Raw genomic sequence first — 20,383 nt, forward strand, 5'->3', positions numbered from 1 at the left:
CATTTGACAAAGATTCAAAATGACGATATCCATTCCATTATGGTTCCTTCAAAATATCAAGGCGAGATGTTAATCTAACTAATGAACCCCTTTCTATACAATGGCGAGTCTAACTCTCACATCAAATTACTGAAATTTTAATTTTCAATTAATGAAAGTGTGAAGTAATTTAAAATACACTTAGGAATATTTGAGAAATTAAAGTGTTTCTTTTATTACCATAGGAATTAAGATAACAATAACTGTCCCGATAGGATGTTTCATCTAATTGGGAAGTCAAGGGATGAATATCATGTTAAGCTTATTGAATAAAAGTCAAAAGTGATGCAAAACAAATTTGAGAGATTTTCATGCAAATTAAAATGCTCTCATACGTGCTTTTATGTATTTGAAAATATAAAAAATACTCCCCCCCCCCATTATATCGAAGCAGGACTAAATAATTTAGCATCATCTATAAAGTAGTTAAAACGATAAATAATGCTTACCACAAATTATATCTAATGTACAAAGTGTTACAGGCTTTATTATGTTTATGAAATCCTTGGTAGTTTCGTTCTTTAATCTTTTTGCCAAGATCTGCGATTGTTCGTTGAAAACTGGCAGAAAATCCTTCAAAATGTCGAAATGAAACGCATTTGTGAGCAGCTTCCTTCGGGATTTCCATTTAGAACCTTGGCTGAGGAATACAGGAAAATATAGCTTTAGAAAATTTCTTATTATATGTGACGAAACATAGATACAGAAATAAATCTCATTAAAAAAGTATTTTATTTCAGAAATAAAAAATTATAGGTTGGTAATTTTCAACCACTTTCATAGACAAGATTGAATACTTATATACGAGTAGGTAAATTATACTGTTGAAATAAAACATATAATATGTTAATACTGCAGTTAAACATTATTAGATGCTGTTGAAGGTGCTTTAGGTGTTTTCTAAAAATAAAAATTTACAAGTACCGAGAAAAATTTTAAATAATAGTTGAAAATAGGTGAAAATTAGGTCTTGTCCAGAAGAAAATGGGCTTCTTATTATCCTGAGATATTTTCCTAATTATCTTATTAAAAAAATTTGCAAATGAGTGTGAATTGATTACACAGCTTTGGAAAAATATGCTTCTTTTTTTTCTGACAATAGCAAGTTCTGTATTTGTGGATCAAAGGACGCAAGCTTATGAGGTGAAAACAAAAAACAGTTTTTGAGGAGCAGAATTCTTTACCTACAATTAAGCACGGTGGAGCAAGTGTGATAGTTCAGAGGCGTATGACAACTACGTCGTAAGTCATTTAACCTTTATAATATTTAAGCATGTAGGATATATAAATATTGAACAAAAAAAACACGTTTAAGCTTTTGGCTACATTGTAAATCTCTGGCTATTATATAGAACCAAAAATAGTTACAATAACCAAAAATTAGTTACATTTTACTCCACAGTCAGACTTAAATCCCGTCGAATATTTCAGAAACTTTTTGGCATGCAAGGCTTAGCAACATGTCATAATCTCTAAAGATGTGTTACATAGAATGACTGTCAGAGAATGAAATAACATTTATTTTGAAGAAAAATTCGTGTAAATCTATGCCCAAACGGTTGGAAGAGGTCTTTAGATGTAAATGCTATATAACTAGCTTCTAAAGTTTAATTAAATTTGTAATACATCAGTTAATAAATAAAATCACGGAGAACTGACTTCGACCCCGATGCCATCTATACATCGGAAACACAAAAGCTGCCATATTCTCGTAAATTGAAGACATTTTACATTTTGCATTTCCGATAATGCTACATTAAAGTTGGAGGGAAGAATGTTAGAAAGAATGAATGAAAGAATGTTGAGTAAAGAATGTTAGCAAAAGCGTATAGCTAAACACATCTAGGAGTTAAAATAAGTCATGTACAATTCATTTTATAAAAATATCCCAAATTTTAGCTTATTTGTTATATACAGATATAATTTATTTTCAGGACGGATCAATGACGCAAAATTTTGGGTGCTTTGGAATTTAAAATTATTGGAATTTAAAAAAAAAATGTATTAATTTCACTTTTTGATTTTTTCCAAGGAACCAGCCATGCATATCATCTACATACATACCTTGTCAACAGTCCCGTGCGTAGCCAGGGATGCAGCATGTTGTATGACCAGTTCTTTTCCATGTGTTTAGTTCCACTCATAAGTGCCTAAGTAAAAGCACGGAAAGATCAGTTATCATTTATTTAAAAATAATTAATGTAAAGTAATAATATATAGGATTGATAATTATATTTTTAAAGAACAAAATTATACTCGAAGAAATAAAACCTAGAATTGTTAATCGATTGAAAAATGAGTGAATTCGACTAAATATATTGTTGTTGTTTACTGGAAAATTAAACGCATTGAATAGAATTAAATTTGGTTTGCTGATTTAAGGGATGAATGGCGAAGTACGTGAACTCGAAGTTCTTACCTTAAGAACCTAACAGTGTTGAAGGAGAGAGATGCCAAATAAATGTGTTACATAATAAATGTTAATCGCAGAAAAGAAAGACAGAGGCAAGATTACGTAGCAAAAATGAGCATTTTGAAAAGAATGCTCATTACTGAAACCTATTATACCGCAAACTGACTACTCCGACCTGCCAGAAGGCACACGGAAAACCTTGAATGACCGGACCGCCACAACAGCAACACCGGCGCTAACTGTGGTTGAGCCCTAAGGTTGAGTCCTAAGTTCATCACCGACCACAGTACAAACCTTCCTTAAGGAAGTGCATCTCATCATCAATGGAAGGAACCAGACCCCACCTTTGCGTTTACCCACAGGAGTGGCGAGAACCAACCACCGAGCTGGAAGCTCCTCATTATCAATTACGAGTTGCACGCCTCATGATTCTGAGTTTGAAAAATAAAAATAAAATAAAAAAAGGCTGAAAAAATGAAATATATTTACATATAGAACTCAGCCAAAGAGGTCAGAAGAAAGTGTCGTGCCAGGGGGAGAAAGGAGAGAGCTCAAATCCAATGTTTGTATATATAGTCTTTGTTAAGAGCCAATTAGAGAACAAGTGGAATAATGTTAAATTCCAATATTTAGTTGTTTTTAACAGGGTGTAGATCGTATACACATACTGTATAATTATAGTATACCCCCGCCCTCCTAATCTTTTATCAGTGTATAAATTTAATTAATAATTTTTCCTTTTATAAGTAATATTAAAATCCATCAGTACTATAGTTCTCCAATGTCTTTATCTTCAGGAGAATCAATCTCAAAAAATTCTTTAATGTCTCCGTCTTTAGAGGAAACAAAGAGAAAGAGAAAACTGAAGTCTTAATAATTTTTACCTCATCGAAAAGTAAAGAAACGTTTTTTTTTTTAAATATCGGTATAAACTGTTTGTTTCTGTTATCATTTTACACTCTATTTTTCTGCGAGTGTCGAGATTTTTTCCTAATCCCTTTAATAATCTCAGATGGCAGCGCATTCCCGTTGCCTTGAAAGTTGTATAGAAAATATTTCTTGTATGCTTGGCAGTCAAGAAAAGTAGACGTACGCGTGGTGTGTGAGCGATCAATAGCTCGCGAGGAAAAACAGAGCAAATTTATTTTAATGATCACGCTGAAACTCAGAGAGTTTCTTGTAAAATTAGTAGTTTATGAAGAAAATAATTTGTATTGTCTTTAAGAAATATTCTTAACCATGATATGAAATTGCTTATCGGAAATTGTATAAAAATAAGGGATGACTTCATTCAAATAAATGGATGAATAGTCAAGAAAACTCTTTTCTTTTTCTTGTTTAGAATCTTCTGTTTTATTGTTGTGACTTATGGCACTTTACAAGCCCGGTGATAATTATCTGTCAGCGCTTTAAGCTGAGTGGGCGTCTCTTGTTTTATCAGTAGCGCCAACTAGGGCCAAGAGGATGATTTAGCTACTTCATGCGTCACATTCGCTTCCACAATCCCTTTTTACAGGGGGACACATTCACACACCTCACAGATAGAACACAGAAGAAGAACAACCATGCCACGCCTAGATCACGGGGAGGACGAGCTACGCCTATGCCAGGACGCCGGCTTAGAATTTTATACTTTTAGCCAAGAGGAATACAGGGTATGTGCTCACGAACAGTGCAAAAATACTTCGTTAGGGAAATGTCCGCTATATTCGACAACGAGCAAAAAAAAAAAAAAGAGGATTGAAATCCCCCCCCCCTTCTAAAATATAAATGGCATCTAAAATATAAAATTTACATACCTCAGCTGATTCAGCCTTTGTGATAATGACGAAAGGAACGTAGGATAACCAGAAGCCAAATAGAGGATAATCGCGAAACATATAGCCGAAGCCTTCAAGAAACTGAGAAAACTCTAAAAGAAGAAGAATTGATCACCTTTAGGACTTATCTCATGAATTTATTAGAAAATATCTGCAAATCTTTTAAACATGTTTATAATTTAAAGCTCTTAATTTTTTTTCTTTGGAATTTATGTAGAGTAGCAATGCTCGAATGAAAATATAAACGCTCTAAACAAGGAGAAGATATATTGATTACTTGTTTTTTTTTTTTTTCAAAAATTAGATTTTAATTTACTGTTTCACTGAGTGGAAGCTATTTTAAACTATCTTTGACCAGAAAAATTGTGCATTTTGGTGGCATCTTAATAACGCGTATATGCAAAATCTATAAAATAAACAAAGCCGTCTTTATGAAAATGTATTTCAAAGATATACGAACGAAACTATGATGATTTTAATCCATTAGCTGCCACGATAATCATTTGGGGATTTTTACGACACCCCTCGACGCCAAAAGTGTATTTGATACATTTAATAGTTTACTTTCATTGAGGTACAACAGGGTTAGCAAGGAATAAGTTGCCCACTTCAGAGGGCTCTAAAATGCTTTCTATTAATCCAAATAAGATAAATTTTGAACTACAGATTATTCAGATGATGCGCTTTACATTTATTAATTAAAAAATTTAGTACAAAAATTCACCAGTAGACGGCACTGTAACACGAATGGCATTTATTTCCTTATATTGAAAATGTGAAACATAATTTGCGTTACATGTCTATTGCCCTTTTTCTTTGGATAAAAAGAAGGCGGATTCTGCAAAGACATTAGTTTCTTCTCTGTTCTTCATGAATACTTTGCAAGAAAAAGCGCTACTGGTGAAATTGTTCTACCAGAACCAACAAAACTCCGTTGCAGCTCTAAAGGAATTTCGTCGCATGGAGCAGATACGAAGAGGTCCGATCTCACCAGGTGCCCTACTCAAGATGATGCAGAAATTTGAAAAACTGGGCAACTTGGCATTCTTTAAGGTAGAAGACGAAAAAGAAAAAAGAAATCTCGTCTTCCAGCGTCGGAAACGTTTTGACAGCGCTCGTTGGTGCCAGCAGTCAGTCGCCGCTTAATAGTGTGAGTTTGCCAGTTGTTTAAAGTGTTCTGGACAAACCATATTCAACTGTACGAAAAATCGTGCGGCAGATTTTGCATTTTTATCCATACAAAATCAAGTCTGTGCACCTGTTGCAGGACGGGGACTTATCCTGCAACAGGTATCAAAAGGTTCGTTAACACTTTTGCACTTCAGTTCCTTGCTCGAATGGTGGTTGACACAACTTGGTCATGGAACATTCTGTAGAGTGATGAGGCCTACTTTTGCCTCAATGGGCAAGTTAACACCCACAACTGTGGAATTTGGGCAGAGTAAAACCCTCACGTTATACAGGAACAACCTTGCATCCTGAAAAAGTAACAATATGGTGTGGTTTTACAGCTACCTCTATCATTAGACCATATTCCTTTGAAGAAATAACTTCAAATGGAATCTAAACTTGTTCCGGTCATCTATAGAAAATATGGTTCTCCGATTAGAGCATATTGTTGAAAATGAAGGAGGACTTATTGAGCATTTTTAATTTTACTTTATTTAACAATTATAAACCATATTAAATGGTTTTAATATGTATTGCAAAGCCACCTAATGGTGAATTTTTGTACTAATTTATTTTTATTTAGTAAATGTAAAGTGCATCATCTGAATAATCTGTAGTTCAAATTTTATCTCATTTGGATCAATAGAACGCATTTTAGAACCCTCTGAAGTGAGCAACTTATTTTTTGCTAACCCTGTATATCAATCAATATCATTTGTAACAGAATGCATGCATGCATTCTGAGCTTCGTTTCGTTACAAAAAAACGAACAAATTTCAAATCCGTTTGTAAGTTGTACGGAACAGAATTATCATATCTGAAGCATTATATATTTTTTGGTTTGGTTTTTATATTATAGTGAATATCATACATAAATATACAATTTAAAGGTTATCTTAGTGGTCTAGTACTTATTCGAGCTATTTTAATTAAAATGATTTTTTAATCATTTTATAACGATATATGTATTCAAAAATAATTCACGAATTTTAAAAACAAAACATAATTTGAATATAATTATGATTCCACACAACTTTTTGTGTACATAATATATATATATATGTGTGTGTGTGTGTGTGTGTGTGTGTGTGTGTGTGTGATGATATATTTAAATCTAAACTAAATCCTAATTAATTTCCTAATTTCTATGTTAATTTAACCCGTATTAAATTCATTCAAAAATGTTCTCTTATTTCCTGATCCAATTCCACTTTTTTATTTAATTAAGGCAACATGAGCTCTGTAAAATGTTTAAATCAGCAGTTCCCACGCTCCGAGTGAGATTATAAAAAATTGTGAAGCTAAGCGAATTCTTTTTAAAAGATACCTAAATTTCCCTATCCTAAATCGACATTATACGGAAATCCCTATCAGAATGTCATTGTATGTAATCACTGGAGATAAATATTTTGGTCTTCGTCTGCTCTTGTATCGCTTGTGAACGGGTTTGAATTTTGTCTGCGCTTCTTGTTCCTAAATTACGCCTCCCGGAATGGAATAAAAGCGGAGTTAAAAACTCGAACTGTCTTCACTTTCTTCAGATCACTCTCTTAAAAGATATATATAACTTATTCGGTCAAAAATTTCACAAAAAATTAGCAGTTAATGGATTATTTTCATTTTTCAGTTATATTTGGTCCAAAAGTAGACATGAAAAAATTATATATAGCTTGTGTGTCGGAATTTCTTCATCAGGTAAAAATATGTTCCAGTAACAGTCAGAAATTCTGAATTTTTCTTGAATCTGTGATTTTATCAAATATGTTATTGTGTTTTGTAAGAAATTTCGTGTTGCATTTGTGTTTACGTATTAGCAATATAAATATTTATTGTGTTTTAATTCTTTCTTTACGTTCTACTAATTCCAGGATGTCAAGAGTACACGAATGTGCTTTTAAATTAAATGGCTCCTAATATTGCTGCTAAATATTTTCATATACATGTATAATATATGTTATTTCATATACAGGGTGATCAAAAAATAACAGGAGGTGTTTGGAGCCCTGTAGCGTGTTATGTACTGGACGAAATATAACAAAATTTGGCCACCATACGTATTAAAGTAAGCGGTTTCCATTTATCAAGAAAAAAAAAATTAGTACCGAAAAACGACGATAAGGGAAATCCTGGCTCTGCGATCGAAAACTTTATTATGTAATTTGCTTATATGGGTATTTTGTAACATGATGTTGAAGATGTAGTGAAGGATTGCGGGAATTTAAGTCATTCTGCAAGAATTTGTCCGTCGATTGCGTTGTCACTACGTGAACGTGCCTTATTAGTCAAGCTGTTTTATCAGTGAGATGAAAATGCCAGTGCTGCTCTTCGCGAATACCGGCGATTAAAATAGTTATGCAGAGGGCCGATGGCCATAACTAATTTGCGAAGAATGGTTTGAAACAACACGAATTGTTGGTGTACAACCTGGCCGAGGACGTAAAGCTATCAAGAAGGAACAAGTTGAAGAAGTTGCAATGGCCGTTATGGATCAGGTGAGAGCTTATAAGCAGGATGCTAGCAGTGCACGTTCAATATCCCGACAAACAGATATCTCGGTCTCGACGGTGCAGAAAATATTGCGTAAGATCCTGAAATTTTATTCGTATAAGATACCACCCATTAACTGATGACACTGATCTGAATCTTCGCAATTTCTTGTTGTGGGATCACTTGAAAGGCGTTGTGTATCAAGGGCATGTTCCCGACATTCCTACTTTAAAAGATAACATAATGTTACATGTCAGACGAATAAATGCCGATACGCTGCGAATCACCGTCGGAAGCTTTGTGTACCGCATGCAATTATTGGAACATCCAGTTGATGGTCACCTTGATCCAAATTTGTAAGTTACTATAATAAACGTTTTTCATTGGTATTTAGTGTTTTGCTATTTTTTTGCTATTGGCAGTTACGTATTCTTTTTTTACACATTATGCGCTTGCAGCACCAGGATTTCCACTTTCGTTGTTTTTGGTACTAATTTTTTTTCTTGATAAATCTAAACCGCTTACTTTAATGTGTATGGTGACCAAATTTTGTTATATTTTGTCCAGTTCATAACACGCTATAGGGCTCCAAACACCTCCTGTTATTTTTTGTTCACCCTGTATATAATGTTGCTAAATATTTTCACAATATCCTCTAACGAACCTTAGTTTGCACAACAATAAACTATAGCAATTATTAGCCTTTTTGATCCCCTCAGCGTCTTGTCGCTCATTTCAGTAAATCTGTTAAATATGCTGTAATGGAATGAACTATGATTAAAGTTGTGTTTGAGATTTTTTAGCTGAGTTCCATCCTCTTTTAATAGCAGAAAATGTCCCGTTATCCACCATCATATATTTTTTCCAGAATTTAAAAAATATCATTAAATTAAATTACAGCTTATTGAATTTTATCTTGTCGGTACAAGTAATTCCAGAATTTTTACTGGCAACTGCGAATTTACCTTCTTCCAGTATTAGTAAAAATAACGTAGTTTTCAGATTAGTTTGTGCATTAATGTTTTTCTTGTAATATACATCGGGGTTATCAGTGAAAAATAAGTAGCGTAGAAGAGCATAATGTTTTTTCTCCCTCATTGGTAATTAGTAATATATAATTTAAATGACCTTAATATATCTCCAAAAAAGGATAAAGAATGAAAAAAAGTGTCAAGTTACGTAAATGGATATTATCACGAGATGACAATTATTTCCTGTTTGTTATTTATCGATAAGACGTTTATGTTAAAAGATAAACGTCTTTAGAAATTCAAAAACTAGCTTCTTAAATCAATATATTCATATCACCAATGTGAGGGAATCAAACATCAACTCAAGATTATCAACTCAAGATCAAAAAGCAACAGCGTACAACTTATGATCCTTCATCATTTCAATCTTTTAAAATAATTCTACATTTTACTTTTCAAATTATTTGTATGTTATTTACTGAATTTTTATGGGGTTTTATCCATTAACAATGAACGCCAAGAGAGGTCCCACAATAAACGTCCCAAATTGTAGTTCAGAAATTCTGGTCATTTCATTGAACAAGAATACTTTATTAATAGTCGAGCTGCGCATATGAATATAATATTATATATGTAATACAATTACAAAGACGAGTTCACTCACTTATCTAGGAGGCATTTTATTCTTCCACTTACCTCTGTATCTCAAACAATATATTTCATGACTTAGATAACATTTCTTGAATGCAAATATTTCTATTCAGATTGATACAATGCTCCAATCTCTTTATCATTCCTTTCCCCTTTATTTCTTATAGTGACAATGAATAACAATTATATTAAAAGGAAAAGAATAATGATTGGACGACACCCGATATTTTTTTTTCACGTTCGATAAGACAAGTTTGCGACGCAGTGCTTTGCTTTCATATTCAGTGTGCTCTCTTTATCTAGTGTTAACATTTTTCGTGGAAATTTTAGGTCGTAGATAAGATCGGACATAATGGAAGATTTGATAACTCTAGATTATATCTTTCGAATGCTCAATACGTTTACTCTCATAACCAATAGGATGTCGCACACGTGTTTGTCAATCAGAAATAAATATCCAATCACAGATATCTTTATTTATTACTCGTAAGTCACTGGCGTGCAGAATGTTAAAATTTGATTTAACTGTTTTAAATAATACTAAACATCGTTCAATAAAGGTTACGCAATTATTTAAAAGAGAAAATTTGCGATACAATACTCAATACACATCCCCTTTAGTTATATTTGGTCTTAAAAAACGTTGACGCAGTAATATTTAACTTCCATTATGTTTTCAAGACATGCGTAGTGATATATGTACCCGCCCCCCCTTCCACTCTTCCAATTGTCACACCTCGGTGACGCGTCTCCTAGTAGTAGACCTGTTTTAGAGCTAGAATTGTTATTGTTCTGATAATAGTAAGCATTTCGTAATGTTTTCTTTTTAAAATCGTAAAAAAAAATGTCAACATTTTTTAAAATTAGCTAAAAAAAATTGTTTGCGTTTTTAATTTAATCTACCTCTTTCTCTTGTTTATTAATTTATAATGCTTATTATGTTCATATTTACGATTATTCCCTTTTTTTTTTACATTGGACTATTAAAAAGGTGTGTTCCTGGTAGCTTAAACAAAACACTTGAATAATATTAAGTAATAAGTAAATGCTTATTATATTTATTATTAAAATAATGAATCATTTCTGTATTTTTTTTAAAATTGTATTTGCATACATATATTTGTGATTTCATGATATAGTTGGAAATAGAGCTATTAAATTTAGGTGGTAGTTACTATTTGATATTACGTGTTCATTAAAAAGGAAATTATTTTAATTTTAAATAGAATTTACGTTTTTCTCTCAATAATTCCGCAGCATATTATTACAAAAATTATTTTTACATATTCTTAAAATTAAAAAGAAAATTTTTTAATTAGACAAATTTCAAATCGGACACATTTTTCTTCTAATTCTAATAAGTTTTTCGAAGTCTTCAATGCAATTTATAGCAAAATTTGTTATACAAACTGTTGTTTATAAAAAAATATAACAAAATTGTTTCAATGGAATTAAAACCATTTTTTATTTGTTCATCAATTTTATGGAACTGCTTTTTTTGGGTATTAGTTGCACAATTGATTTATTCAAACATTTCTTTTCACTTTTATTAGCAATACAAGCTTTTATCTTGGCACTCTTTCTGTAAATTACCTGTCACAAAATAAAATGGCTAATGCAATCAACCACTCGAAGACCAGTCAATGAATAAAGTCTAAAACGTTATTATGATACGATATTTTAAGGGCTAGAAATTCAGACTTTTTTTTTCTTTTCCTGTCAAATGTGTGGAGGATATTCAAGGAAATTAAATTTTTTTTCTACCTCCTTCTCATATCACGAGAAAATAATTAGAAGAAAAAAAATCATAAAACGTGATTTTGGGAGAAAAAGATGTTATGTATCTGGCAACAGCCAGATTAGAGAAAGGAACTGTTATGTATCTGGCAACAGCCAGATTATAAAAGAACCTTCCAGGCTGTGTGACGCGCGCCTGCTTTTTTGTTTCCCGTAGTTCTTAGTTTTGTACTTGTTCGGTGTAGTTGTTGTTATGCTCGTTCGTGCCTGTGCATCTTAATACTAATAAATGTTCTTTGCGTGTATGTAAAACGAATCGCATCGTCTCTCGGTCTACCTGGCATACATGACAAAAGAGTTGGCGACGAGGATGGGATCTTCGAACATTAGTTTTGAATCTTATGATGCGTCTGTGGAAGACTGGTCCAGTTATGTGGAACGTTTAGAATCTTACTTCGTTGTTAATGGGATCGAAGATAAAATGAAAGTCCCTGCTATTTTAAGCCTTATGGGAGCAACAACGTATAAATTGTTAAAGAATCTGGCCACTCCCAACATTCCTTCTGAATTGACTTATCAAGATATCGTAAAATTACTTTCGGAACATTTGAATCCTAAACCACTGGAGATGACAGAACGGTTTCGTTTCTACAAGAGGAAGCAATTTGAAGGTGAGTCCATTGCAAATTATTGTGCCGAATTTCAAAAACTGTCGATACACTGTAACTTTGGGAACAATTTAAGTACGATGCTTCGTGATAAATTGGTGATGGGTCTCAAAAACGAAAATATACAGAAAAAGCTGTTAACGGAGGATAAGTTAACATACGAAAAAGCTAGGAGCATTGCATTCGCAATGGAATCTGCTCAGAGAGATGTGCGTGAAATTCAGAATCAAATGGTATCGATAAAAAAATTACATAGTTCGCAAGATAAAACTATCAAAGATTTTTCTAAATTTAAGAAATCTGAATCTACAAAGAAGTTTGATAAATCTCGGAAATGTTACAGATGTGATAGTACTCAACATTTAGCTCACGAATGTAAGCACAAGAACACTCAGTGTAGGAATTGCTTAAAGAACGGGCATTTGGCAAAAGTCTGCCGCTCAAAACGTAACGAAACAGTTAAACAAATAGAATCTTGTTCTGAAACTGTACCAGTTAATAGCGTTAAATCACCACGACATGCAAGGGATAAGATTTTATTAGAAATTTTTGTTGAAGGGAATAAGTGTTTATTTGAATTAGATACTGGTGCTGCTATTAGTTGTATGAATGTGAATGAATTTAAGAAACTTTGTCCGGATGTAGCCATTAAGCCTACCAAATTATTGCTTAGGAATTTCGATAATTCTATGATAACATCAGCTGGCCAAGCAGTGGTGCAAATTCAATACAAAGATCAAATTAATACAGAAACTATTTATTTGGTACATGCAAAAGTAAACGCAGTTTTTGGTCGTGAATGGTTGAGAAATTTCCAATTAGACTGGAGCTCAATTAAAGCAGTTCGGGTTGGAAATTGTAATTCTCGAACCAATAAATTAAATATCTTGCTTCAAAAGTATGAGAAAATTTTTTCTCCGGGTATCGGGAAACTGGAAAAGTTTTGTTGCCGTCTTCAAATGAAACCTAATTACAAACCGGTATTTTTTAAACCTCGACCAGTACCATTTGCTTTAAAAGAAAGAATAGAAACTGAACTTAAGAGGTTAGTTGCAGAAGACATCATTGAGCCGGTGACATATAGTGAGTGGGCTACACCAATTGTTCCTGTTATCAAGCAGAATGGGAACCTACGAATCTGTGGTGATTATAAGGTGACTATCAACCCGGGACTAAAAATTGAGCAATATCCGTTACCCCGTATCGAGGACATTTTTGCTGAACTGGCAGGAGGGGAGTTCTTTACTAAAATCGACTTATCTGAGGCATACCTTCAAATGTTAGTTGATGAGCGGGACCGACATCTATTGACGATCAATACTCACAAGGGTTTGTTCCGTTACAAGAGAATGAATTATGGTATAGCCTTAGCTCCGGCAGTGTGGCAGAGAGCCATTGAACAAGTTTTATCAGGTATCGCGGGGGTACACGTATTTTTAAACGATATTACCGTAACGGGGAGAAATGATCAAGAGCATTTTGAAAGGTTAGAATTAGTACTACAGAGACTAGAAGAATATGGTCTCAGAGTAAATAAGCGGAAAAGTGAATTTTTTAAGAAATCTGTGAATTATTGTGGTCATACAATTGATAAATTTGGCCTCCACAAAACACAAGAAAAAATCGATGCAATTACGAAGGTACCAGTTCCAAAAACTGTATCTGATTTGAAGAGTTTTTTGGGTTTAGTCAATTACTACGGAAAATTTATTCCCAACTTATCTACTCGTGTCGCTCCTTTCAATAATTTACTGCAGAAAGGTACTAAATTTTTGTGGACTGCAGAATGTGAAAAAGCTTTCAAGGCATTGAAACAAGAAATTGCTTCAGATCGAATTTTATGCCATTATGATCCTAAGTTACCTCTTGTATTACAAACGGATGCATCACCAGTTGGAATAGGAGCAGTTTTAAGTCACATTATGCCAGATGGTTCAGAAAAACCAGCAATGTTTGCATCAAGGTCATTGACTAAAACGGAACGTAATTATTCGCAGATAGACAAGGAAGCATTGAGTATCGTATGGGGAGTAAAGAGATTTTATCAATATTTATTTGGTCGACATTTTGATCTCGTAACCGATCATAAACCCCTAGTATCAATTTTCGCACCTAATCGTAGTTTACCATGTCTATCAGCAACACGAATGGTTCATTATGCATTTTTTCTCCAAGCATTCAGTTATACAATCAAGTATCGAAACACAAAGAATCATGGCAATGCAGATGCACTTTCACGGTTACCACTAGCAGTTGACAAGGGCTGTGAGTACTTGACTGAAGCAGACGTGACAAATATTTCGCAAGTTGAATTAATGCCTGTTACAGCAACCGACATAGCTAGAGCTACTAAAACTGATAGGAAATTGTTCGAACTGTATGAAAGTTTAAAATCTGGAACTGAATTACCTGTGCCTTGGAAAGGTAGAGAATCTGAATTTTCATTGCAAAATGGATGCATAATGTATGGTCATAGAGTATGCATTCCTGAAAAGTACCAGAATCAAGTTTTGGAAGAACTTCATGTTGGACATCCTGGAATTGTCAAAATGAAGGCCTTAGCTAGAAGCTACTGCTATTGGCAAGGTATGGATGCCAGTATAGCCAATTTTGTTCAGAACTGTTCAGCTTGTATCGCAACGAGGAACGAACCAGCAAGGATAAATCGACATCCGTGGGAATGGCCAAATGGACCTTGGCAAAGGATACACGTTGACTACTCTGGTCCTTTTATGGGTAAAATGTTTTTTGTAGTCTCTGATGCATATTCGAAGTGGATAGAAGTCATTCCGATGAAAAATATTACAGCTATTTTTACAATTCATCATCTTCGTATTCTTTTTGCTCATTATGGAATTCCCTTAACTTTGGTTAGTGATAACGGCGCAAGTTTTACTAGTTACGAATTTCGACATTTTTTGAAACTGAATAATATTAAACATATAACTTCAGCACCTTACCATCCTGCTTCGAACGGACAGGCAGAAAGAATAGTGCAGTTGTTCAAAGCTTCGTTGAAATCCAGTAGAGGTGATTCTGGAGATCTAAATGTGAAATTACAAAGATTTTTATTACAGTATAGAATAACTCCACATTCACTCACGGGAGAAACTCCGAGTGCCTTGTTTTTGAAGAGATGTATTCGCACTAGGCTTGATCTTTTTAAACCAAATTTGAGAGACAAAGTTGTTCAGAAACAGAGTTCGAGACTTAACACAGAATCTATCTTGCGTGAGTTTCAGGAAGGGGAGAAAGTAGCCGTAAGAAATTATTCCGGACCTAACAAATGGAAAATTGGAACAATTATAAACCGAGATGGAACTTTGAGTTATAGCATACAAGTTGGAAATGAAATTTGGAAGAGACACGTAGATCAAATAAGGAAATGTGGGAAGTCGATTGAATTATCCCAAGCTGATACTGAAATTCCAATTTACGATAAAGAATTGAATTTTCCAGATGAGCCAGTATCCGATGATGTTGCTGAATCGGAACCGCCTGCACCTGTACCTGAAGTTGTCCCTGAACCTAAGGATGTACCTGTATCTGCCACTCCAAGTGATGAGATGCCACCTGGGCCTGTACCAGATGCTTCCGGAAAGCCGAAAACTGATGTACCACTCCGACGCTCAAACCGAATCAGGAGACCTCCAGAGAGACTGGTCCTGTGACTCTATATTTTGTCGGGGAGGAACTGTTATGTATCTGGCAACAGCCAGATTAGAGAAAGGAACTGTTATGTATCTGGCAACAGCCAGATTATAAAAGAACCTTCCAGGCTGTGTGACGCGCGCCTGCTTTTTTGCTTTTTTGTTTCCCGTAGTTCTTAGTTTTGTACTTGTTCGGTGTAGTTGTTGTTATGCTCGTTCGTGCCTGTGCATCTTAATACTAATAAATGTTCTTTGCGTGTATGTAAAACGAATCGCATCGTCTCTCGGTCTACCTGGCATACATGACAAAAGAGACAAATTATTATTATAAGATTTTTAGGCTGGTATATATTCTGAAAATTGTATAGTAGAAAATCGTGCAGAATATAACGTGAACGTAATATATCAAGGAGGATATGTCACTGAATGATCAGATTTTGGCTCGTGGTTTCATCTTAAGTACAGGTTCACCAAGTAAATTTTTTTTTTTTTAATATTCTAACTAAATTTTAAAAGAGATTTACGTTTTAATATTTACCCTCAAAGGTTTGGGAAATTTATTATCATACAAAACACATTCTTATTCCACTTTAAACCAGCGGAATACTCTGCTCATGACTTTATCGTAAGTTGTGTAAAAAACGTGCTTGAAAAATAATCGTTTAATAATTGTGCGCATGCCAGTGGCGAACAATAATTATAAAAGAGATTTCTAGTGAGCCATCTTTGATGTTTTTTCTTTCTTTCTTTTGCCGATTGATTATTGGAATGCAATAATTACGTAAGCATCGGAACATCGAATGTGTATTCTGAACACTTTTTTCCACATGATTGAAACCAAAATTCGACGCAGAACTGCAATTGTAACCATAAAATCACATATCAATTTTCATATATTTAAATCAGTGTGCTTTTGAATTATACATGCTTGAGAACCCCCTGGGGGCACCTCAAAATGAGGATGAGATGCTTCCGGCATAGTGGTTAGATCTCGCCACCCTGGTGGGTACACAAATAGAAGGGGGATCTGGCTCCTCCCATCGATGACGGGACGTACTTCCTTCGGGGAGGGTTGTATCATGGCCGGTGATGGCCCTTAGGACTCAACCACAGTTCCCGCCAGTGCTGCTGTTGCGGCGGTCCGATCATTCAGAAATTTTTCCGTGTGCCTTCGTTGCGGGTCGGAGGTCAGATGTATGACTATACATACTTCATGTGTGCATTAGTTATAAGCCTTACATGTTTGTGAAAGTACAAATTCATAGACGGTCAAATCTTTCGCGGTTATCGTTGAAAATTGTATAGGCATCTACAGTTTAAATGTTAAATCTGTGTACCAAAGTTCATCCCTCTAGTTCTCTTCGTTTTGTAGTTATCGTATTAACTTATATTCGAGTAGCTGGAAAGATAGGCTTCCTCTGAATCGATTTCATTCAAACTATGATAAAAAAAGTCTACAAATTGTGTAGAAAGACTGTATATTAAATTTGATCAGTCTAGTTCAAAGCATTTTTCCACAAAAGAAGAAACATTATTCCAAAAATGAGTTTTTTGGATTCGGTGAAGTCTGAAATGTGAATAATAGAAAATCGTGCAGAATATAATATATATTGAATATGTATATTATATATAATCAATAACCTTCTCTGATAGGGAGCAAAACAGCTGAAATTTCATTTATAGACTTTGTACTAAATTTGTAGATTTCTATCACAGCTTAAAATAAATTTTTGCATTAATCGAATTCCAGGTATTGATTTCCAAAGATCGCACCTAATAAACTCTTTCATAACAATAGTTTACCAGTGGCATGCTTTAATAATGCACAAGTGTATGAAGAATTATGTCGGTTTCCAGTCATACATGGTGCTGAAGGTGCAAAAACACACACACAGAGATGGAATAAGCTGGGCGAGATAAGTGAAGATATGCATCAGATTTTGGACAACAGTTATTTTTGTCCCACTCAGACAAAATAAAGCATCATATTTAGGAATTTTTCTCTGTAAACATTTTAACTATCTTATAGATAATAATGTTTGTATTTTTAATTATTACATTTATTCATATGCACTTTGTGCTTAGTGAAAAACTTAAATATGTTTATTTTAACATAAGAATGATCTTGATTGAAAAATAAATTAAAATATCTAGTCTGAAGCATAGTACCATGTTAAAATTTCAGACTTGATCCTCTTTTTTGCCTTCATCCAGCTTGCTTGCATCCTATGCGTGACAATTTTTGCATCATGAAATATAGAGATATTAAAAAAATTATTATAAAGAAAAGTGAAAATTCTGTTTTGAATGTAGTGTCCTCAGTTTTTTATGTATTTTTATTATGACGATAACAGTGGTAATAAAACGTGACTAAATATTTGATGAAATACATTTTTTATAACAATAAAAAGCGTTCTCACACACCGTATTTAAGCCCTTTATTTTTTAAATTAATTGTTTTAATTCCTTGCAATTTTTTTATCATCGAAAAATTAATTTCATAACTATTTAAAGATAATATTTCATAACTATTATGCTTTAAGTGTATTAATCTGCATCGAATTCAACGAGTTTCGTTTAATTCCGTTTAATATTAATGAATTAAAAGTATCTAATCAATTTTGAAGTAATCTTTTTTTTATAGATCACCTATTTCCCAGGAAATAATTATGTTTTAAATTTTATGGATTTAATACAACTGCGTAGAGCATTACATTCTGTATGCAATTTACAGGAAATATGCCTAAAAACATTACAGTGCTAAAAATATTTTGTTTTTAATGTTCATAAGTCATAGAAAAATTGCACACAAATGCTCCGCATTGCGGCTGACATTCTTAAACAGAAAATATCCCCCAATATGAAACAGCATGAAGATATTTTTTCGATTACGGTTTCCAAAGTTATTCCCAGAAACATCGAAATTAAAAATTTTAATTTATTTATTATTTCATTATTAATTAAATTTTAATTTCACGCCAAAGAATACATTTCATGAGCATTCCAAATAGGCAGAAGCAATTTTTACTATTTTTAGATATTTTTAATGGATGCCAATATAGAAAGTTTGATTACATAAGTACAATGATTCTTTTTCATGGCCCATACGACAAAAATGACGTGAAAGCGTCGAAGGTAGATGAAGAAAATGAAAAATGAAAATATATATTTGTTTCATTTAAAACGAAATCTAAACAAAAATATTTTCTCACAAGAATAGCACCATTTTTTGCAATACGATCATATTTTTTGCACTATTTTTCTTTGTTTTTTTTTGTTGTATATGTGTGAAATTTAATTATTTATTGATATTAAAAGTAGTTTCATTTTCATGTTCATGCATTTTTGAAATTTTAAATAACTCTTATAAAATATTTTTAATAGAGTATAAATGAATTATTGCCATCCAAATTTGCTCATTACAGATTTTTTTAACCAGTTAACTATTTTTCACGAGTATACTCGTCATGAAAAAAGTGCAGCATCTTACGTTATGACGAGTTTATTCGTCAGGAATAATAAGTAGTGATCATTTGCAGTTTGAATTACAATTTTAATAAAACCTCAAGCATATTCTTAAATTGCAAGATGTTTAAAATATTTTGAGGCCATGTCGAAATCAAAGGAACAAATAAAAGATTATAATACGTTATACCATGCTTTTCTCAATACCATTCTCTAAATAATAAATTAATTTTTTATGTTTCTTTTCGTTTATATGCAAAAAATGCATGTTAGTCTAAGTAAATAAATAAATGTGATTAGTGAAATAAAAAATATATATAAGTCATTTCATTACAACAAAATTTCATATTTCACATACTCTGTGTTTGAAGAAGAAGCAATAACTGGTGAAATTTATTTTTCTCTATCTTTGCTTCCACATATTCGATTGATGATCTTGATATTTTTCATTAACACTCTCTTTTGCTCGATTCGCACTAGAAGTTATGACAAATACAATACTGTAATACATAAGAATTCATAAAAAAGAATGAATGCTATACTCACTGACATTGAAGTTGAACTCACTTCCGCTGAACTGTTGCCACGACAGCTCACCAATGCTCCCGAAAACGTTAAACACCCCGAGTCTCTTCGAAGGGATTTGATTGCACACATTTCTACGATACTGGGCCACTTTTATAATAATCAGGATAAAACCGAAGAATAACAGCAAATTTAATGCGTAAAACATTTGCAGAAAGCTTATACTTGTTTGGAAACTGGTTAAAGGTCTTAAAAATGTCGCCGATTCCATGGCGGAAGTAAAAAAATAACTCTTATTAAGGCTCTCAATGTATTAGAATTATATAAACAAACAAACAAAAAAAAACTTACCGCGCACAAAGAAAGATGGGCATTTAAATACCTACTTTATTAATGCATTGCGCAATCCAAGTTGATATTGGATCAAGGTGAATTAATCTGTTGATAAATATCGATTGGAATGTGAAATCACCACAATCGTTTGATAAGGACATCGCATAAGCATTTAAAAAGTGATACTTTGAGGGGTTTTTTCCTACCTTGTTTTGGAATATCAGAGTCTTTTAATGCGAACAATCGGACACGGTCTGTTTAGAGATAAAATCACGCTTTTTCCAATGTGATGTAATAAGTATTCAACTAGGCGTTTTGAATAACCTAACGACGCATATATCGAAAGACCTCGTGGTGTTTCAGTTTGTATTCATCTACTTAATGCTTAGAATCTGTCAACACAAACTAGTTTTGTATCTATAATGGACTCCCCCCCCCAACAACTCAGGATTAA

At 33.2% G+C, this 20,383-nt stretch overlaps 1 protein-coding gene across 1 annotated transcript in view; it reads right to left on the bottom strand.

The window, feature by feature from the left end:
* Positions 1-19,912, bottom strand: part of LOC129962965 (uncharacterized) — a 64,379-nt gene extending 44,467 nt beyond the window's left edge. Inside the window, exons 1-4 of the mRNA XM_056076967.1 lie at positions 19,618-19,912; positions 4,252-4,364; positions 2,104-2,189; positions 489-679 (exon numbers count right to left, since the gene is read on the bottom strand). Coding sequence (XP_055932942.1) covers positions 489-679; positions 2,104-2,189; positions 4,252-4,364; positions 19,618-19,867 — 640 coding nt within the window. The 5' untranslated portion in view covers positions 19,868-19,912. The remainder of the gene's footprint in view (positions 1-488; positions 680-2,103; positions 2,190-4,251; positions 4,365-19,617) is intronic.
* Positions 19,913-20,383: the final 471 nt, after the last annotated feature.

Source organism: Argiope bruennichi, chromosome 3 (assembly GCF_947563725.1).
Source record: "Argiope bruennichi chromosome 3, qqArgBrue1.1, whole genome shotgun sequence".
Lineage (NCBI taxonomy): Eukaryota > Metazoa > Arthropoda > Arachnida > Araneae > Araneidae > Argiope > Argiope bruennichi.